We start from the raw sequence: 22,814 nt of genomic DNA, 5'->3' as shown, positions 1-22,814 counted from the left end.
AGATTCATTCTGGAATTCTAAAATGAAACAGCATTGGGCTGGTTTAGAAGAAGGAAGACTCTACGGAAAGACTATATATGCAGGAGGAATAAATCATAGGGCTTCTGAAAATCTTTAAATTTTCTATGCTTAAAAAAAACACTTATCCCCATGAAATTTCATTACTACTAAGTACTTTCATATCAATTAACTCTAAAGTAAGGGTCTGGATTCGGAACCAAATAATGTTTATTCTGTTTAAAGATGGTGTTAGACCAAATGCAGACGGATCTAGGATTAAACAGCCTCTAAGGCACACATAAGCCAAACATCTTCATTATATTTGGATTTGCATAAAATAAAATCAATTCACTTATTACTAAGTTTCAAGAAAGAAAGAATTAAGTTAAATTGCTTTTTCAAACCTGTTTTGATGTGAGTATCTTTTCATGTCTTCTGCTTTTTGAAACTCTCTAATGGCTATTGGCTTTACTGGTGAACCCTAGATCCAAAAAACAAACAAACAAACAAGTACAATATATCAAAATGCTGTAATTATATATTTAACTAGATTGACTATTAGGAAATTGTACATTAAAAATTATTCTGATAGGATTTTTCTTTGTGAGCTTTGTGTTTAAAAGCATGCAGGCTAGCAGGATGTGATAGTGCATGGCTATATACCACACTCAGGAAACTGAGGCAAAAGAATGATGAGTTTGAGACCAGCCTGAGTGATATAGCAGGGTCTATCTCAAAAAACAAAATCAAGGACTTGTGAGATGGATCAGTGTGTAAACGCCCTTGCTGTGTAAATCCAGCAATCTGAGTTTCATCTCCAGAGCCTAAAAAGCTGGATAGAAAGACCAATTCCTCAAAATTGTCTTCTGACCTCCATGCTGTATACACTGTGGTATGTGTGGTGACATGTACCTCACACACACACACACACACACACACACACACACAAAGCGCCCCTAAAACAAAACTGTAAACTGTGTTACCTAGGCTTTGAGAAATAACTATGTGAAACCTATGACTATGGACTTTACTTACAAGGTTCTCATCTCACTGTGTTACATAAATGAGTGACTAAGCAGAGTGATATTTTCAGAATAAGGAGGACCTTTGAGACCAGGGAGGTGGTGGTACACATGTCTGATCCCAGTACTAGGGAGGCAGAGGCAGGCAGATCTGTCTAAGTGAGGCCAGCCTGTTCTACAGGGTGAGTTCCAGGACAGCCAGGGCTCTGTAGAGAGACCTTGTCTCAAACACAGACAGAAAAGACCCCAGAAGCCATTGTTCCAGGCCTATGCACCTGCTGGGTTCCTTCGTCAGCGTCTCTCACAGGTTGTTAATTTAAGCTAGTTGCTTCATCACTCTTTTATAAACACCCAATTTTAGAAAGCTATGACACAAAAATACCAAGAGATTCACTCCGCAGAATCACTACACACTGCCCACGAGGTAGCTGGAGTTTAAAATGGCTGCAAGGAGCCTCTACTCCGTGCCATGGAAAGAGCCGTCCAACAGTCCTCAGGAGGCAGGAAGCAGTGCCTGTAGACGCCTCAGCCAGACACACTAATGTGCTTTCAAGTCAGTAACGAAAAAGAGGACGGGAGAAGAAAAGGATTTCTCCAAAGAGCATTATGCAGTATTGTTAATTTAAATTTTATTAGAAAGTAACTCTTGGCTCCAGCAGAGAGACGGACAGCTTAAACCACAAGGCAGTTTTGTCAATCGCTGGTCGATCATTATCTCTTGGCTCCAGGATTTGATTTTATCTGAATTTAGAGACAAGTATCTTCTGAACTGCAACAAAACCCACTGTGTTCAAAAGCCTCCATCAGGAAGCAAAGGCCTCTTTTAAGGAGTGCTCCTACTCCTCACCACCCTCCACTTGAAGCAGCTGACCTGTGATTTCTAAAAGCTAAATACATCGTTTTTCAAAAAGGCCCCTAGTGTTTCTCAAAGAATCTCTGCTCAGGGCCTGGGACAAACTCCAGACATCAACACAGCACACATAAAATGAAGCCATTTTACTATGCTGACTAGATAGACTGAAGAATGCTATTCTACTTGAGACCCTTGAGGGATTGGCAGAGGCTCTATGGGGCCTGAATGCCTGCTTGTTTTTTAGGCAATTCAATGCTTCATTATAAGAGACACCAAGAATTTTAATAGCAAACAATTTATATTCTGTTAACTCAGGATAAAAGCACCAGTATAATTAAACTTATTAATATTCTGTGGGTAAGTTGGATGTTTCCTCAAAAGTCAACTTTGGTTTAATTAATTATCTATCAAATTACAGTTGTAATTAGCAATAATAAAAAAGCAAAACACTCAAGCCAAAAAGACCAGCTAGAGAGCAAAACTACCTAGCAATGAGCAGTGCCATCCCATGTGCCTCCTTCACAGAGCTCAGGTCACGTTTGCACCCCCTTTCACTGCCTCGTCACAGGAGTGAAATCTGCCTGCTTATCTGAGGAATAAAACTGGAATCGCTTTTGAGATTTCCAAAATCTGAAAACTTTTCCAAATTAAATCTGAAAACTCCAGGACTAAAACAGAAGGGAAAATGAAACAATTAGGCCTAAACAATAAACCACTGCAATGACAGGGACCCCTACCATCACTTGGTGCTCTCAGTGGGGACACTAACTTCTGTGTCTAGAAAGGGTAAAAGGGCGCACTCTACCTCATGCGAGATTCTCCGCTGTTCAATGTACGCTAGGAACTGTGAGCTGAGACTGCTCGTGTCCAGGCTTTTGGGCCGTTTCACATCGTTTTCTTCTTCTTCCGTAGTGCAGCTGTCAATGTAGTCAATCTGATCCAGATCATGCTCCACTGGACGAACGCACACACACACACACACACACACACACACACACACACACACACACACACACAAAGAAAGAGAGAGAGAGATTCAAAATTAAAGAGCTTAAATTGCACTCTCCTAAGAGAGATGGCTCAGTGGTTAAGGGCACTGACTGCTCTTCCAGAGGTCCTGAGTTCAATTCCCAGCAACCACATGGTGGCTCACAACCATCTGTAATGGGGTCTGATGCCCTCTTCTGGTGTGTCTGAAGACAGAGACAATGAACTCACATTTATAAATAAATAAATATTAAAAAATTACATTTTCCTTTCTCCTGTGTCTGTTCTGTATGCAGAAGGAATGTTTCAATGAAACAAGTCTTTCTCTTGTAAAACCTAAAGAACACCTCGGGGTAAGCCACTGAAGCATTCATCTTCTCTGATGGCTCTGTAGTATATCAAACTGGGTAGCTTGAGTCTGCGACAGAAAAATGGCTGTTTTTAAAAAATGATGGCTGTACCATCTTTTCATGAGTTTGGTTTTTCAGAAAATGTAAGCTAACTCAAAAGACAGTAGAAGACAACAAAAAAGACACAGGAGAAGAAATTGGAGTTGGAGAAAAAGGAAACTTATTGACTGTTTGCCTTCCTGTGACAAAAAGTTAAAAAAAAAAAAAAAAAAAACAAGGAGAGAGAGAGAACAAAGGTCCCCTATTTGGAAATTGCTCGCTAGGGGCCAACGTGTCGGATGCTTTGCAGCAATTTGTAGTGAAAGGGAATCATCTGAAGAATTTTTCTTCTCAAGGTTCTTTATTAAAAACTCACACACTGACTGGAAAATATATCTTATAACTTATTAAACAACATGTCTCCTCCACTAAAAGAGATACTTAAGAGGAAAGGGAGGCAGCCAAAGATACAGCCATATAATTGTTGTCTGGTAAGCGTCTGGATCTCCGTCGTTCCTGAGTTGAAGCTAACCATGCTCGACAGCTAGTTAAAATGGCTCTCTAACAAAGGCCTTGCAGTGAAGCCCTTTCTCCAGCAATGCACTAAACCCCAACCCACTGCTGTATACTGCCCCGCTGTGCCGGAACTGAACCGAACCGAAGTGCAGCTAATATTAAATTGAAATTTGTGTTACAAGTTTATTAAGATCTAACATTTTTCCAACTAAAATAGTTTATATTTCTCAAGAAAGTAATACCAGGTTTTCATACTATCCAGATCAGCACAGTCAAAAGTTGATGACAATTGTGTAGTTATATTTCAGTTCAGTGTTAGGTAAATGCCTGAGCAGGCAAAACCATTTACTGCCATGCCTGATGACCTGAATTTGATCTCTGGGACCGGCAAGGTGGAAGGAAAGAACAAGTTGTCCCCCACCCTCGCCACACCTGTGGTGGCACACTCCTTGACGATAAATAGATAACTATTTTAAAAAGCTAAAAATAAATACAAGCAAACACAGTTGATTGCTGAAAGAGCTCAAGAAAACTCTTTAAAATGGAAAATCTTAAAAAGAGACAGTGTTACTTCCGAAAATTGTAGTAAGATCAAGATGAACAGACCTACTTCTGATAAACTGTCCTTCCTAAAGTTTCCCCTGAAATAAACATGAAAGAGAAATGATTTTAATTATAAATTGAAAATAAAGAGAAAGTGAATTCTATCCAAATGGCAAACTTTTTTTTGTCACATAAACAGAAGTCTTCAGAAGAGTGAAGGATCTACAGAGAAGTGAACAAAAGTGTGTGACAAAGGCCTCTTTAAAAAGGTAAGGTGACAAGAAACTTCCTACTCCTGTCGCCGTCCTTTCCAGTCTGCTGCACTGCCTTCCTCACCACAGAGACTGGATTCCTCTAGAACCTAGCCAGAATAAACTTCCTTAAACAACAACAAAAACGTGAAGGTTGGAGCTGGGCTGCGTGGATTAAGTCCTCATCTACCACACACCAGGCCCTGGGTTCAGTCTTCAGCACTACAAAACCAGGTGTGGTAGGACACAGCTGTAACCCTAGGGCCGGGGTGCAGGAGACAAACAGATGAGGCAGGAAGATCGGAGGCTCAAAGTCATCCTTGGCTGCATGAGGGAGGGGTTTGAGGCCAGTCAGGGTCACAGAAGACCCTGTTATATAACAAGTTAACTCTAAAGGCTCTGAATGTCACCAGAGTCATGTGTACCTCCACCATTCGTGACGATCACACTGCTGCGATTCTCCTGGTACTGGCTTTCTCTCCGCAGTCTTTGCTCTTTAGTAATCTCTGCCACTCGAAGAGGCAGATCCGAAAATTCGTCTGTAGGCTTAAAAAGCAGAAACATTAAAAACTATCTTTTCCAATTTAGACAACATACAGTACAGGAATTTAAACTATAATCTACGTAGAAGAAGAAAAAGCAAAAAGTTTTAGAAATTGACAGTAAATATTGTATAATTCTATGAACACAATTAATGAAACTGAAAAAGTACTTTAAATAGGCAAACTTTACCACAATTAACAAAATAGAATGATATTCAGTAATTATACATAGGTATAAATTATCTACACATAGGGGCTGCAGAGATGAATCAGAGGTTAAGAGCACTGGCTGCTCTTCCAGAAGTCCTGAGTTCAATTCCCAGCAACCACATGGTGGCTCACAACCATCTACAATGTGATCTGGTGCCCTCTACCTGGCCTGTAGGCAGAATGCTGTATATATAATAATAAGTAAATGAAAAAGTTATCCATACATATATACATGTACATACATGTATATATACACACACACATTGCAATGTTACAAAGACATACATATATACATAAATACACGCATGCATATATACATATATACCTAAGTAAAAATTTCAAGTAAGTTTTGATTTAATTTTGTTTTGACTTACTATTTACTTATTTATGTTTGACAGGGTCTTACTATACTGGCCTGGAACTCACTATATAGTTCTAGTTAGCCTTGAACTCAGAGATCCACCTGCTACTTGCCTCCTGACACTAAGATTCAAGGCATTCAAGGCACTGTGCGCTACTGCAGGAGGCTTCTGTTTTGGACTCAATGACACAATGTTATAAAATGTCTGTTATCAGCCCCTCTCGCAAAAGTGTCCTCATTTAATTAATAGTTTAAATATATCTTAGTAATTTTAAATGATGGAAAATCTAATAGTATTAATTAATCAAAACAAACACCCATGTAATTTGTGTCATGGGAATGAACTCACTAAGATGTCCCACCTTCTGTGGGGTTCCAGGCAGGGCCTGCCTGAGAGGACTCCATGTTTGAGCTAACACTTAAAGCTCTGGCTCCTCGTCCCGTGTACCTTCCCAGCCTCCAGCACACCCCTCCTATCACCATCTCCACTGCAGATCATCCTGGCCCTCAAGTTCTAGGTGTCAGGGCTTCTCATGGGGTTGAGACAGTTGTTATGCAGTGCAAGCTGTCCTGGAACTTACTACATAGGCCAGGCTATCTTCAAATCATGGTCCTCCTGCCTCAGCCTCCTAAGAGACTATAGAGATATATCACCACAGTCAAGTAGGCTTTAGCTTTAACCACCTCAATCCTATTCAGCGTACCAGAATACCCACACATAAGGTGAGGTAACAAATCTGAAAGAAGATACAAGGCAAAAAACGCTAGTAAAGGAAATAGTGTAGAATTCTCAGACTATGTAGGGCTTTGCTCTTTCTTTGATATTTCTCTATTTTACCTAATGAGCTGAATTCCAATTTAGATATTCCCATTAATTTAGTTTCCTTTTCTAAATCAGGAGTTTCAACACAGGAGCAGAACACTTACCTCATTCCCTGACCACCTCTTGTCACCACTATCCACACTATTGAAGCCTGAATCAAGGGCTCCGTAAGGACGGCCTGAGTACAGTTCTTCATGGCTGTCCAAAATAAGTGGTCCTTGTTACTATGAGGTTTAAAAATTTTAAAGTAGCATTTGAAATTAACCAGTCACATTTTTATTAACCAACACTCTCATGACACTTGGCCACATAAATATTAGAGCTAAGTGAGCATTCTCTGAGCTTTTTAAGAAGAAAATTCCAAATAGGAACAAAGTAAACAGAATAGTATGAGCTCTCAAAATCAGAATCACTTTGAAAAGCACCACTGCTCCATTTTGCTTCCACTGCACTCATTTTTAACATCAGTTTACAAAGCAATGGATTTCATCTCACTGCCTCTCCGTCCTCGGTGCCATCACACTTTGTCACCAGGGGTTCATGCCCCGCCCTCCATCCCTCCTAGCTGTCTTCTTTCTCCTTGTTGACCCTTTCTGCTTTTCACCACAGGTCTTCCACTGCCCTCTGTTTCCATTTCCCCTACGATCTCTTCCCCCACACTCAACGATCCTTTCACACACAACGTCCTCACACAAATAAAAACATCACCATCTGCTGATGGCAGTAGTGAAATCCAGGCTTTCCGGGGTAAGTTTGGCAGTGTCCTTTCTCTGTCAGTGGACAGCACTGTGCTCTTTAATCTAGTACAATTTAGCCATGGATCCATCTGGTCCTGGACCTCTTTGTTGGAGACTTGTTTACAGCTTCAGTCTCATTGGGTGATATTGCCCTAAGTTGTTACACCCTCTTAATCTTATAGGTCATGTGTGTCTACTCACTTAAGAGCTCTTCTGTGTTTTGGGAACATAAGTTTCAAGTGTACTCCATGATTTTCTATGTTTTATTGGACTCTGTAGTAACCTCCCTTTCTTCATCTCTAACTCCTGTGCCTACTCTCTCTTTCTTGTCGTTAATTTGGCTGGGGGTTTGCCAATCTTGGTTATTTATCAAATACCCATCCGTTTTATTAAGTCTATGTTTAGTTCTTTTAGTCTGCAGGTCATTAACTGTTGCCCCAATCTTTACGATGTCTTCCCATCTTCCATTTTGGGACTGGGATTGTTACCATTTTTCTAGGACCCTGGGTCTGATGGCGTGAGCTGCCACCACCACCGTGCTGCAGTTTATTCGTAAAAGCATAACCTCCAGAATCTCTTCCAAATGCCCTCAGCACGCCCCACCCCCACCCCCAGCTTGGCTTACTGTCTTCTGTTTTTCTACCCCTTTCCTGGGATTCTTTTCACTTCCTCTGGATTTCCAAAGCTGTCTCTATTCTCTTTTTTCCCAGTCACACAGAAACAGCCTCTATTCTGCTTTTGCAGACATCTTGTTATTCTATACTTTTAGTCCTTTAAACCTATAGCCATTCTCTACATCCCTCCTTTGCTTCTGTTTTATTTATTTTATGCTGTTTTGAGATAGGGTCCACTATGCCACCCTGGATGTTCTGGAACTTATTATGTAGACTAGGATGGCCCAGAATTCACAGAGATCCATGTGCTGCTGTCCCTGAGTGCTGGATTAAATTTGTGTGTCACCATACTTGGCTTGTTTTTATCTTTAATAATATTTTTCCAAATAAAATTTATATACATTTAAATATTGGCAGGATAATCTTAACAAAATACTGTATATTTGTAATTCTATCACAACCAAAGACATTTCTATTTGCCAGAACGCTCTCATACACTTCTCTGTAGTTAATTCTTGTTATTGTTGTTTGGGAAAAACAATGTTCTGAGGTGTTTAGGTCTTAAGTTGGTATGGAAACTTGAGTTTTTCTAAGGATATATATAAAACCATCAGAGAATCTCAGATCTTTTGCTAAGCATTAGCAGTGCAAGATGCCACATTCTGACTCAGCTCATGGAAGACCCTGAGACAGGCCAAACAGACTGTCAGGAGCAGTCAGCTGTCTGCTGGGTAGCTTTGATGGAGGGGAGGGAAATGGAAGCGTGGTGCATGCTGGCTGTGCCAGTGGCTAACTCGCAGAACTACACACTGCACCTGGTAGAGGTTACTGTCTGAAATCACGTCTCAGCAGAGCCGCTAGAGCACTGAGCTCGGACCCTCCATCTCTGTAAACCTTGGTTGCTCTATAGCCTCGCTGTCACCTTTCTTGTACTGTGGCTCTATCTGGATACCCAGTGTCTTAATCTGCATTCTGTGACTAACAACAATATTGAGTACTTTGTTGTGTGTGTATTGACCATAAAGTCTTTTTGTGAAGAGTCTTTCAAGCCCATTTCTCACTGGGTGGTTTGTTACTAAGTTGCAGGTGTTCGCTGTACATCTGGATACAGGTTCCAGACAAATATTTTCCCCAGGCCATGACTGCTAACACTTTCTTTGGATGGATAGCTGCTCCTAGGTTTGATGAAGTCCAACTTCTTTCTTTTATAGTCTCTGTGATCAGCAGGATATCCATGCATGTGTGTGTGTGTGTGTGTGTGTGTGTGTGTGTGTGTGTGTGTGTGTGTGTGTGTCTTCCTCAGTTGCTCCCCACTTTATTTCCTAGCACTGCCTTGCTCACTGAGCTGGCTAGAATGGCTGGCAGTAAGCTCTGGGGACTGTCCTGTCGCTGCCTTCCCAGGGCATGGTTACAAAGGTGAGCTGCCATGCCCAGGCTTTAAGTGGATTCTAGGAGTCTGTCTAAGCTCAAGTCCTTCAGCTCCACTGAGCTGTCCCAGCACCAGAGATACAGTTTCAGGAGACTTATACCTTTACTGTTGTTTCTTCTTAAACATACTTTTAGCTTAATCAGAAATCTAAAAAATAATAAATACAATTTAAAAATCAGTGCATTAGTATTTTATTTAATAAATCTTCCTAAGTGGAAATGCAACTTTAAATTGTAAATTTAAAATAAATGGTGTTTTGGCGGTGGTGTTTTTTTTTTTTTTTTTAAAAAACAGGGTTTCATTCTGTCCAAATTGCCCTAGAATTCTTGATCCTCCTGTTTCCATCTCTCAAGTGAAAGGATTACAGGCATGTACTAGCGTGTCTGGCTAAGATACAGTGCTCATCTGATAGTCAATTTGGTTCGTGAATATAATTTTTGAGTTATAAAGTCATGTCATGATGTACCAGAACATAAGATGACAACTGGATACTATCACTTAACATCTGTAAAACAGATGGAACATTTCGATTCACTTGTAAAACAAACAAACCTGCACGTGAACGCAAGGCAGCTGTAAAGACTTGTCACTTTCTATATTGATAAAGGTGACTTCAGGTGGGTGGTACTCTTGTTCCTAATCAGCCAGCTACCCCTGTAGTATGTCCAATAAACCTCTTTTCTTTTCTTTTCTTTTCTTTTCTTTTCTTTTCTTTTCTTCTTCATTTTTTTGAGACAGGGTTTCTGTGTGTAGCTCTGGCTGTCCAGGAACTCTCTGTAGACCAGTCTAGCTTACAACTCAGATCTGCCTGCCTCTGCCTTCCGAGCACTGGGATTAATGTCGTGTGATTCCACCACCAACTTAAATTTATTTTCTTAATAACAAACACAAGGTCCTACTTTATAGGCAATAATATAAAGACCTATCTGCCCAAAATATGAACTACATACATGAAAAAGCATATTTATCTTCCGGCCTGCCCGCCACAGGGATCACTTAACTTAAAAGCAAAAACAAAACAAAAAGTAAAAGCTCAGTATAATTATAAATTTATCTGAAGAAAATGCTCCCTAACTTAATATTTAACAATTCACAGTACACAAAAGTTGGTAAAGTAGCACAATGAATACGATGTTTCATTGATAATCTTTTTAAGATTTGTCTGAAAGCACAGACCTTAATGTATCCTGTGTGTTTCAACACAGCAGAGTCAGGCCAAGGTGACCAAGTGTCAGAGCTACCTGGAGCAGGACAAAGGCCACACTAGAAGAATTCTTTTGGGAGGCAGGTTACACAGCTCAATGACTGAGAGCTTGCCTGGCATATGCATTGCTGTAGCTGGCTTTTTATTGCTGTGATAAACATTTTGACCGAAATGTTTCCCTAACGGGGAAGAAGGGCTTGTTTTTATTTGGTTTATATTCCTACGGCACCGTTCACAGGCCGTCAAGGCAGGAACCCGCAGGCAGGACTGAAGCAGAGGCCATGGAAGAATGACCGCCCTTTACTGGTTTGCTTTCCACACAAGTGAGGACCACGCGCTCAGGGGGAGCACTACCCATTAGTCTGGAGACTCTTATATCAGTCAGTAAACAAGAGAACCCCCACAGATTGGCCTACAGGCAAATCCTATTATGGAGGGATTTTTTTCCATTATGGTTCCCTGCTCCCAAATGACTTTATAGTTTGTGTCAAGTGTGACAAAAACTAACCAGCACCCTCAGTTTAATCCCCAGCTCCACAAGTAAAGAAGTAATCTTCCTACTGCTGCCAGAAAAAAAATATGTATATTTCCAAAGTTACCAAATGCTTCTTTGTAACACACACAAATACATCCTGGAAGTTGGTAGACTCCTGTCATAATTTATTTTTACCCATAAATGTCAGTCTCCTTCACAAACTATCTCTAAAGGTGCTCTGAATACACCGGCAGCTTCTCTACAGCAAGACGCTGGCGTGGTATATAGCTCAGTGGGGTTTAGGAGGAAGCGTCCTAGAATTGCACATCAGGACCGTCTCACCGTAACTGAAAATATGTTTCAATGTCTCCATTGAAGACATAGCAACCACCCACTTCACAGAGCCATGTGAACCCAAACTGAGAAAATGCAACCCCAGTACAGAACCTCGTACAAGCATTAGTAAGTTACCATTACAGTAAAAATGTGGTCGTAGGAGAGCATTTGATTAAGTCACTACGTCCATTTCAACCGAGCTTGTGTATCAGTCATTTACTGAACACCACGCAATGTTCTAGGTGTTAAGAATATTAAGTATGAATAAAGGATGGTCCCTTGCTTTTAAAAGATTGAGGTTTTTTGAATAAAATTAATTCAGTGGGTAGAGTTAGAGAGGTAAGTCTTTTTGATTCCAGAGGCTCAGGCTGCCGCCCAGGGTTGACCTTGAACACATAAGCCTCCAGGGTGCTAAGATTATAAGTACTCTATCAATCGGAGCTGGATGGGCTTTTCCTACCAGTGGCTTAGTAGTTCCTTAGTTTCCTGGGTTTGTAGTCACATCAACAGAAATAAATGTTTAGTCAGTAACATAAAGCTGCTTAAAATGATCTTATCAAAAACCAGGTCTCAGCTGGGCAGTGGTAGCCCACGCCCTTGATGCCAGCGCTCTGGGGGCAGAGGCAGGAGGATCTCTGAGTTTGAGGCCAGCCTGGTCTGCAGAGTGAGTTCCAGGACAGCCAGGGTTACGGAGAAACCCTGTCTTGAGTCTCTGTATCTCACTGATGAAAGGCACAGTGCCACTAAGTAAAGCAAAGGTGATGAGTGCCACTCACCAAGTGAGATGGGAACACTTGAATCTGGATGCTAAGAAAAATTTGTAATTTTTACAAATTTATTTCTGGGAGATTCTGTGGGTGCTGGGACTTGTGGTAGTATTCTTTTTTTTTTTTTAATTAAACAAACATTTTTATCAGCACATACTATTTCACATATTGAGGCATTTTTTAAAGACATTTTCATACAGTTAATTATGTCATGTACTTTGGCCACTATCCCCATGCCTTTTAGTGGTTTAAAACAGAGTTTTGCCTGTTATCAGGCTCAGGATCCTTTGGCCTGCGTCCAAGTGCAGAGATTAAAGTAGGTACTACTATGCTAAATTTGTAAATCATTTAAAAAATATACACAAACATTAAGATGGTTAAATCTGGCTAGGCAAGATGGTGCACACCTTTAATTCCAGCACTCAGGAGGCAGAGGCAGGCAGATCTGAGTTCAAGGCTTACCTGGTCTACAGAGCAAGTTCTAGGCCAGCCAGGGTTATATAATGAGATGCTGTCTCAAAAAACAAAAGCAGGGGCTGGAGAGATGGCTCAGTGGTTAAGAGCACTGACTGCTCTTCCAGAGGTCCTGAGTTCAAATCCCAGCAACCACATGGTGGCTCACAACCATCTGTAATGGGATCTGATGCCCTCTTCTGGTGTGTCTGAAGACAGCTACAGTGTGCGCATATACATGAAATAAATAAACCTTCAAAAAACAAACAAACAAAATAAGAAACAAGATCAAAAGATGTATAAATCTAAGAACTGAAATCTAAGCATGTGTTGTTCGTACTGAAGGTTCCAAGAGCTAAGAGACTCTTTAGGAGGCCTGAACACTATCTAGCTAAATCAATCCTAGTCTGATTATCATGCCTAATATTTACACAGATTTTATGGTCATTTAAAAAACTTTCAGATTCAGGATATTTGGCATTTAGAACTATTGCTAGAGTCATAAGCAGTACAAAGATTATACTGAGAATGGAAGCTCAGAGAGATTAAACAGCTTAGTACCCGCAGAAGACAGAGACTCAGAACCAAGAGCTCCGACTCCATGCTTGCTCGTTGACTGAATAGACAGCAACTCTAACCCAACTCTATTAATCTGTGCCTTTGATAGAAAAACAGGACGGTACAGCATTCACTCCCTGTACCTGAGGAGTGAAATGAAGTATCACATATAACGTCTACCTTGAATATTTGTGAGGAACTAGTTTCAGGATCCCAGGATTCTTCAGATACCCAAATCCAGGGAGACCGATGTGATGCCAAGTAAGGTGTCAAAGCATTTCCATCAAGTCTACGGATACCCGTGCATTTTTGTTGATGCTGCTAAGAAAGGGTCTCATGTAGCCCAGGCTGGCCTTGAACTCCCTGTATTGCTGAGGATAGTCTTCTCACAGGCTAGGATTACAAGAATGTGCCACCCTACCAGCAGGGTTTGTTTGAGACAGGGTTGTCTATGATGAGTTTAAATTCCCGGGTTCAAGCCATCTTCCTGCTTTAGCCTTCTGACAACAGGGTAGAGGAGGTGAAAATACAGACACATGTCACCAAAGCTGATGACACTCTGCCTATGTACTTTATCACCTCTCAGTCATTCATATTGCCTAATATAATAGACAGGGCATGGGAAGAGTTGCTGTGCTGCACAGTTTAGGGAATGGTGATGAGAAAAAAAGTGTGCATCTTTTTTTCCCTGAATACTTTCAATCCACACTTGGTTGAATCCATGAAAACAGAGGGTCAGCTATATTGACATATATGTAACAGATTAAAATTTCTAGTATTTCTGAAATAACAATTTGGCTCTGAAAAAGAGAAACTCTAGAAAGCAGCCTAATTAGTGACCATAACCAGAGCCTATGACAGAGACTGCCATGTGTCAGCTCTATCCCTTCTAACTCCTTTGGAGAGAAATGACATCTTTATGCTAGTTAGGTTTCCCATTTACTCAGAAACCTGAAAGAACAATTTCCCATTAGTTCAAGCCTTTTATCTGTTAGCAAATATTCACTCAAGTCTTTTGCCACATAATGTAACTAATACTTTATGTATTTAAAACAATGTATGTACTATAGTATTTTCAAACACAAATTAAGCCATTCTCAGAACTAAGGAACAGGTCACAGAGAAGCAGGTCCTACAAATAGTACCTCAGCCCTCAATCACAGCACACCATTCCTTACCGTCTCCTCAGGCAGATCTTCAAACACACACCTGCGTCCGCCATCATCAGCTCACACTCAGACCCCACAGCAGCGGCAGCAACCTCATGCTCCTACTCTGATATTTCGGGAGAGGGGAGTTTCCCTCAAGGATCACGAGCTCCAACAGAAAGTCAATTGTGTATACGGCTGCCCCGCTCACCTGTCCCCGGCCAGTCATCCCAGAGACCGACACTGAACTGAGGGCGCTCTCAGTGCGTATGGCTACAGTGTGACTGTCAGTCTCTTTGCTGCATTAGCTTACGCTTAAGCAACTAGGTTAGAGCTGTTGTTCAGCCTTCCTTTAGTGTCCAGCCTTCAATCTACCAGCCAGACTAAGCACCCTGGAATGTCAGCACAAAGATCTTTCTGATGATTTTACCTGGAGGAAAGCAGTATTTGTCTGATTAAATCAGTGCTTCTTTCATTCAGCAACTATTTTCTGAGTAAGCCTGTGTGTGCCACATGCTCAGCTGAATACCAGAAGGGAGGTGGGGTCTGCAGCCAAGGGTGGAGCTGAGAGCCCATGGGAGAACTAGCACTGTTTACCCGACAAGTCCTGCTATATGTAAGTGCAATTTTCAGACGGCTCAGAGGACTCCTGTGCAATGTGAAACACTAAAATCTTTCATTTTAATAATTTCTAATAAAGCCTTAAAGTCATAATAAATTGTCTTTTCTGAACATGATACATATTTAATATACCATACCAATGCCTGGCTATATCTGCTTTTAGAAGCCACACGGACGTTTGTTGATCTATTTTAGTATTTCTATCTAGACAATTGCAAAGCAAGCTCATCTGGCTTGTGGTTTCAGCAAAAACTGATTGGTTCCAAACAAAGGCCTAGGAAGTTCTCTCCTGAGTAAAGTCCACGAGCATCACAACATCTTCACTGGGCATCCACTTCACCTTTGGCAGACTTTTAAGTTGAATTCCTACACTTAAGATTGCTCCACACACAGTTGGGAGTGCCAAGTAGATGATCTTACACGGCATGTGACATGTCACTAAGGAGTTCATAGACTAAAAGATCCTGAAGTAATGTCAACATGCAAAAAAGCCAACCCCTCCTTATGTTTATGAAGGAAAGTGAAGGGAATGCTCAGGAGGCTGTGAGTCAGCGAGCTTTTCAGAGGCACAGCTAAGGTCAGTGTTCAAGCCATTTGAGCCAGTGAATTTTAACTGGTGGCCGTCAGGGACAGTGCTAGTATTTGGCTACCTGTAAACATTTCCTGTGCTGTTGTCACTAGGAGGTAGAGGCCAGGATGCTGCCAACTATCCACGAAAGAGGGAACATCAGGGGCCAGGATGCTACCATACACAAAATACGGAACAGCCTCTCGGGACAGAGAACTGCGACTTAGACTACACTTTGTAGGATTATGTAACCAATTCATATTTGATACAAGCATTTTGAAGCCAGGCAATTTAAGAATAAAGTTTGTTTGATTTTCTCTGTGATATACTATGACACAAGAATAAAACACACTTACCAGGAGCCAAATCCCAAGGGTCTCCGTTCATAATCTGGCAGATCTGGAGCAATCTTACAAGCTTGTATGTTCAGGTATTTAAATATGTGGATTTTGCCTTTTATGCATATCTAAATAAAATAACAAATGCAGCCAATTACTACTCATCTGAAATATAAGTATTCTTTTAAGAAGATTAACATTATTTTAGTGTGCGGGGGTTTTGCTAGCATGCACGTCTGTGTGCCATGTGCATGCCTGGTACTCACAGAGGCCAGAAGAGAATATTAGGTCCCCTGAACTAGAGCTCCAAACAGTTGTGAGCAGATCTGTGGATGCTGGGTCACTAGTGGGACCAGGTCCCCTGGAAAAACGGTCAGTGCTCTTAACTGATGAGCTGCCTCTCCAGCCGCCCGAGATGTTCTCTCTCTCTTTAAATGATGACTAGCTTTTGGTGTAACATAACTGGGTTTTTAAGGCATCTCTATTAAACACACACTGATTAGTTACACACAGTCAGGACGTTACAGACTCCTTTCTAGGTATTAATCATGCATAATTATATTGTACATGCTATCTCTGCAGGAAAGAATTAGCAATGATAAAATTATGAAATTTATACACATACCATTTTTGATGTTTCCTGTCTCATGAGTCAAACAAATTCTTTAGGCTGATGAAATGCTCTATAATTTTGAGTCTAAAAATGCTTATGTGTTAAAAGCTTAGTTGTCAGCTGACTTTTAGCAGTAACTGGATCAAGTGGGCTCTAATGTGATCAGTGAATTAATGCAGGATGACTTGCTTCATGGCTACACCCACCCTCAGGAGCCTGGGCTTGGCTGGAGGAAGGCAGCACTAGGGGTAGGCCTTTGAAGGGGATATCTAGTCCCTGAAGTCCTCTCTGTCTCTGTCCCCTGGCTGTTGTGAGGTGAGTGGCCTCCTCTACCATATGTTCCTGCTGCCATGATGCCGTCTCACCACAGGTCCATAGCAACAGAGCCAGATGGCTGAAACCTCTGAAACTAGGAGCCTTACTTACTTCTTCTAACTTACTTTCTCTTGAAACTTACTTTGTCACTGATTAAAAACTGACTAATACAAAACCTTTTTTGTAGTTATGAAGTTCTATAACTTTTACAGAGTCTATGACCATCATAAGTGAGGGTTCCCTGGAACCCACATAAAGGCAGAGAGAACCAACTCCAAGAACTTGTCCTCTGAATTCCACATGTCAGAGCACATGTGCACAGATTCTATGGAAAAAAATAACTTTTAAGAAAGTTCAAAGTTGTTGGGGATTTAGCTCAGGGTAGAGCGCTTGCCTAGGCAAGCCAAGGCCCTGGGTTCGGTCCCCAGCTCCAAAAAAAAAAAAAAAAAAAAAAAAAAAAAAAAAGAAAGTTCTAAGTTAAAATTATGAGTGTGGCTAATATTTTATGGCTTATAGGATGTAATCTACCTCACAGTTACCACTTTTATTTCAGTTACTCACAAACGGATGAGCCACCTGGTTAAATGAGGCCCTTAACACGGCAGGAAGGTGGAGGCACAGAAGCAGGGGCAGCATGAACACCCTGAAAACTTCTCCTTTGGAAGGCTGCTGTCTATGCCGTGCATGCTCTCCAGCTCAAGCTTCCACAGGGGAGATTACAAAAGTATCTCAAATCTCATTAGGAAACTAGCTTCCTTATTGCTGTTTGCTTTTGTTGTTGTTGCTTTCCCAGAGTTTCCCCGTGTAGCCCCGGCTGTCTTAGAGATCTACTTGCTCTGCCTCCAAGTGCTGGGATTAAAGGCATGCACCAGCACCACCTGGCCAGAAGACTAATTTCTGAGAAGTTCTTCAATTTAAAGTGCTTGAGGACAGGGGAGAAAGAGAAGGCATAGTCAACAAAATGGCTGGATGTGTGAGCTGAGGGCCTACGTTTGGACCTTCAGTGCCCACATAAAAGCACCAGGCCTGGGGAGGTGGAGACAGGAAGGTCTCAGGCTAGCCCAGTCACTGAACTCCAAATTCAGCGAGAGATTTTGTCTCCAACAACAAACAAACCCAGTAAGGTGGAGAGTGACTGAGGAAGACGCCTATCGTTAACCTGTGGTGCACACAAACACACACACATACACACACGCCAAAGTAATGAGAGGAAAATGCTTTCTTTCGTCCCCTTTATTAAGGGAGTGTGTGGAGGACAGACACAGTGATATACAGAGAACCTCCTTTAACTTTCCAACAGCCAACAGGAGTTGCCTTCGGCAGATTTCGCCCATGCTTACCTGTGCAGGAGGCGACTGGAGTGGGTTGTTGTCCAAGGTGATCACTTGGAGGTGCCGGAGGTTCCGGTAACAGACAGGGATTACTGTGATTTTATTGCACGAGAAGTCTAGTCGTATCAAAGGCACCTCTGCCAGCTCTGCAAGAAGGAAAGGGGAAGGAACAAACCCTAATATTTTGAAAACTAGCTTTTACACATGCTTCTAGTTAAATGTGGCAAATTTGAAAAATCATTTCCCTCTATTCTTAGGAACTGACAAGATATAAATAAAATCTGATTGCTTAGAGATAGGAACACTACCAAAACTCAAGCGGTTTGATTCTTTCCCCTCTTCCCAGGGAACTGTTTCCTAGTTCTCAGAAACCAGATAGCATTTCAAAAAGGAGGCTACTTGGAGGCTTTATAAGCAGCTGAAGTTCCACATACGATGCCTGTATGCACTGTCCCAAGTCACTCCTCAGACGGGCACTCACGCACACCCCAGGAACCAGAGAGTTATCGTCTACTGAAAGTATACCAACAGGCTCCGGACTTAGGGAGCGAGGCTCCATGAGAGTGAAGATGTGTGGACAGTTGAAACAGGATGGAAAACCAAGGACAACAGCGACTCCACCTGCCCTGCCTTAGCCCCTCCTGCAGGCCAGCAATAAGAAACGCACACAGTTGTAAACAGGAGAAGCCCGATGCGCCTGTATCTGGACAAACTAAACAGTCCCATATGAAAGGACTCTAGAGACTGACGTGGGGTTCCCCAGGAGAATCACAGCCTCTTCTTAATTACCCTTCAACAGTTTCTGCCCAATATACTCAGAACTTCTGCGATGCTGTGTGCAGATTGTATGTGACTCAGAGAATCTGAGAAGCCCCAGCAGCATGTAAGACAAAACCAAACATGAACTAAGAAAAAAGAAAGAACAAGTACATGGGAACAGAAGGAAAATTTAAAAACCATAATATCTTTAATTTCAGGGAAATACGATATGGAATCACCAAAATATTTTTTCTAAAAAGTTATATAATAGCAATCATTTTGTAATGGTAGAAACTGAAAATTCTGAATTTCAGAAATTAAAAAAAATTCAAGACTTGTTTGAATTATTTTACTCTAGAGTAACACAAAACGCTACAGAAACGAATAATAAGAAAAATCAAAGATCAAAGATTTAGTCACAACATTCAATTTGAAAAATAGGAACAGAAAAGCCAGAAAAGAAATTATCAAAAAGAGGGAGGGGGCCAGCAAGATGACTCAGCAAGCAGGCATGGTGGCACACGGGAGGACGTGGGAACACTTGGGTGGCAGAAGCAGGTAGACCCCTGTGAATTTGCGCCAGCCTTGTTTACACAGAGTTCCAGAACAGCTAGGGCTACACAGGAAGCACAGGGAGACTCTGCCTTACTCAAAGAAAAAAAGACTCAGTAGATAAAACCTCAGAAGGAAAAAAGGAACTTGCTCTGAGTCTGAAGAGGTTAACCCTTGAAACCACAAGAAAGAAGGAAGGAACAAAGTTGTCATCTGACCATATACCTGCATGGTGGCACATGAACACACACCCAAATAAATAAATATAAGATGGGGGAAAGGCATAACAACTGTCTCAAGACTACAGTCTGAAGAGGCCTAGTAACCAGCGTGTGTAGTTAGCCCATATGACAGCAACAGCATCAGAGACGCTTAGTAATCAGGAAAGTGGGACGCTCTTCAAGTCTTCCAGACAGAAACGGCTGGCAAGTCGCTAGGTGCAGCAGCTGTAACACTCAGGAGGCTGAGGCGGAAGGACTGCGAGAAGCCTGGCTGCAATGGTGTGAGGCTAGCCACAAGTATAAAGCAAGATTATGCCTCCAAAGCACGCACGCACACATGCACGCTAACAAACACCCTCCTTCCCAAACCATTATTTAAAAAGTCAAGAAATACTAGAGGAAATAGCCAACAAACCTAATGAAAATGCCCCTGGCCACTGAAACTTGAATATTGGGAGTGAAGTTGGGGGTGGAGATAACATGAGGCAAAGAAATATCAGTACTTACTCTGAGCTTTTAAATATCTTTTGAATGATATTTAGTGAAAAGTAAATACAAATGAGAATGGTTATGCAACAAAAGATACGGAGAGCTGAACGCCAAGAAGTGCTGAGACCGCAGGACAGACTGCCACTTCTGTACACCTCTGCCCACATCCCCTATCCGAGGGGAAACTGCACAGTGCCTCTGGACACAGGAATATAGGAACAGTCAGCCGCCGGTTACTGCGGTTCTGGTCTGTTCCAGGACTGAACTGAACTGGCCAAACAGCTCCCTGCATCCAAATCCCATGGGGGAAAGAACTGGACCCTCAGAAGTGTGGACACTCCTGAGAAGTCAGAGGAGACTACCCTCTGCCCACAGTCCAGACCCAAGAGGGAATCGCTTAGAGCCAACTGTGCCCACTGGGTGCAAGGACCTAGGAACAATCAGGGGCTGGATCCTTTGACTCCTGCCCCCGCCTAGAGCTGAAAGACAGTCACCAGGAGCACATACACACCTGAGAGCAGAGCACCTGTTCTCAGAAAAGGCTGAAAGAAAACAGGAAAACAGTTCTACAGGAGTGCTGACACAGAGGCCTATAGGAGTCTCAAGTCACTCTCAGAAACAGCAAAACAAGCAAATACCAGAGATAACCCAATGGCTAGAGGCAAGCGCAGGAACCTAAGCAACAGAAACCAAGACTACTTGGCATCATCAGACCACAGTTCTCCCACCAAAGAAAATACTGGATATCCAAACACATCGGAAAAACAAGATTTAGATTTAAAATCACATTTTATGATAATGATGGAAGACTTTAAGAAGGACATAAAGAACTCTCTTAAAGAAATGCAGAGAAAAAAAAAAAAGAAATGCAGAAAAGGGGTTGGGGATTTAGCTCAGTGGAAGAGTGCTTGCCTAGCAAGCGCAAGGCCCTGGGTTTGGTCCCCAGCTCCGAAAAAAAAGAAAAGAAAAAGAAATGCAGAAAAACACAAGTAAACAAATAGAAGCCCTTAAAGAGGAAACACAAAAATCCCTGAAAGAATTACAAGAAAATACAACCAAACAGGTGAAGGAATTGGACAAAACCGTTCATGATTTTGAATTTTTTATTTCAAAACAATAAAGAAAGCACACAAAGGGAGACAACCCTGGAAATAGAAAACCTAAGGAAGAGACAAGGAGTCGTAGATACAAGCATCACCAACAGAATACAAGAGATAGAAGAGAGAATCTCAGGGGCAGAAATTACCATAGAAAACATTGACACAACCATCAAAGATAATGAAAAATGCAAAAAGCTCCTAGGCAAAAACATTCAGGAAATCCAGGACACGATGAGAAGATCAAACCTAAGGATAATAGGTATAGAAGAAAATGAAGACTCCCAACTTAAAGGGCCAGTAAATATACTCAACAAAATTATAGAAGAAAACGTTCCAAACCTAAAGAAAGAGATGCCCATAAACATACAAGAAACCTACAGAACTGTAAATAGATTGGACCAGAAGAGAAAGTCCTCCCCTCACATAATAGTTAAAACACCAAATGCACAAAACAAAGAAAGAATATCAAAAGCAGTAAGGGAAAAAGGTCAAGTGACATATAAAGGCAGACTTATAAGAATTACACCAGATTTCTCACCAGAGACTATGAAAGCCGGAAGATTCTGGACAGATGTCATACAGACCCTAAGAGAACACAAATGCCAGTCCAAGCTACTGTATCCGGCAAAACTCTCAATTAACATAGATGGAGAAACCAAGATATTTCATGACAAAACCAAATTAACACAGTATCTTTCTATAAATCCAGCCCTACAAAGGATAGTAGATGGAAAACTCCAACACAAGGAGAGAAACTACACTGTACAGAAAGCAAGAATATAATCTCCTTGCAACAAAACCAAAAGAGAGACAGACACACAAACATAATTCCACCTCTAACAATAAAAATAACAGGAAGTGACAATCACTATTCCTTAATATCTCTCAACATCAACAGACTCAATTCCCCAATAAAAAGACATAGACTAACAGACTGGATACATAAAGAGGACCCAGCATTTTGCTGCCTACAGGAAACACAACTCAAAGACAAAGACAGACACTACCTCAGAGTAAATGGTTGGAAAACAACTTTCCAAGCAAACAGCCTGAAGAAACAAGCTGGAGTTGCCATTCTAATATCGAATAAAATTGACTTTCAACCAAGAGTCATTAAAAAAACATAAGGAAGGACACTTCATATTCATCAAAGGAAAAATCCACCAAGATGAACTCTCAATCCTAAATATCTATGCTCCAAATGCAAGGACACCTACATTCATAAAAGAAACCTTACTAAAGCTCAAAGCACACATTGCACCTCACACAATAATAGTAGGAGATTTCAACACCCTACTCTCATCAATGGACAGATCATGGAAACAAAAATTAAAAAGACATAGAGAAACTAACAGAAACTATGAACCAAATGGATTTACCACATATCTAAAGAACATTCCATCCTAAAACAAAAGGATATACCTTCTTCTCAACACCTCATAGTACCCTCTCCAAAACTGACCACATAATCAGTCACAAAACAGGCCTCAACAGATACAGGAAGATAGAAATAATCCCATGCATCCTATCACATCACCATGGACTAAGGCTGGTCTTCAATAACAACAATATTGACAGAAAGCCCACATATACATGGAAGTCAAACAACTCTCTACTCAATGACAACTTGGTCAAGGAAGAAACAAAGAAAGAAATTAAAGACTTCTTAGAATGTAATGAAAGTGAAGA

The 22,814-nt window shown here is 41.3% G+C and overlaps 1 protein-coding gene across 4 annotated transcripts in view; it reads right to left on the bottom strand.

The window, feature by feature from the left end:
• The window catches only part of Lrch3 (leucine rich repeats and calponin homology domain containing 3), a 102,723-nt gene that overhangs the window by 32,336 nt on the left and 47,573 nt on the right, over positions 1-22,814 (bottom strand). For all 4 annotated transcript variants that reach the window (XM_032900124.1, XM_032900125.1, XM_032900126.1 and 1 more), the window contains exons 5-10: positions 18,014-18,150; positions 15,764-15,873; positions 6,602-6,695; positions 4,987-5,107; positions 2,681-2,829; positions 405-481 (exon numbers count right to left, since the gene is read on the bottom strand). In XM_032900124.1, the coding sequence (XP_032756015.1) occupies positions 405-481; positions 2,681-2,829; positions 4,987-5,107; positions 6,602-6,695; positions 15,764-15,873; positions 18,014-18,150 (688 nt within the window). The remainder of the gene's footprint in view (positions 1-404; positions 482-2,680; positions 2,830-4,986; positions 5,108-6,601; positions 6,696-15,763; positions 15,874-18,013; positions 18,151-22,814) is intronic.

This window comes from Rattus rattus, chromosome 4 (assembly GCF_011064425.1).
Source record: "Rattus rattus isolate New Zealand chromosome 4, Rrattus_CSIRO_v1, whole genome shotgun sequence".
Classification (NCBI taxonomy): Eukaryota; Metazoa; Chordata; class Mammalia; order Rodentia; family Muridae; genus Rattus; species Rattus rattus.
The sequence above is the reverse complement of the archived record's forward strand: the minus strand, read 5'-3'. Positions and strand labels throughout refer to the sequence as shown.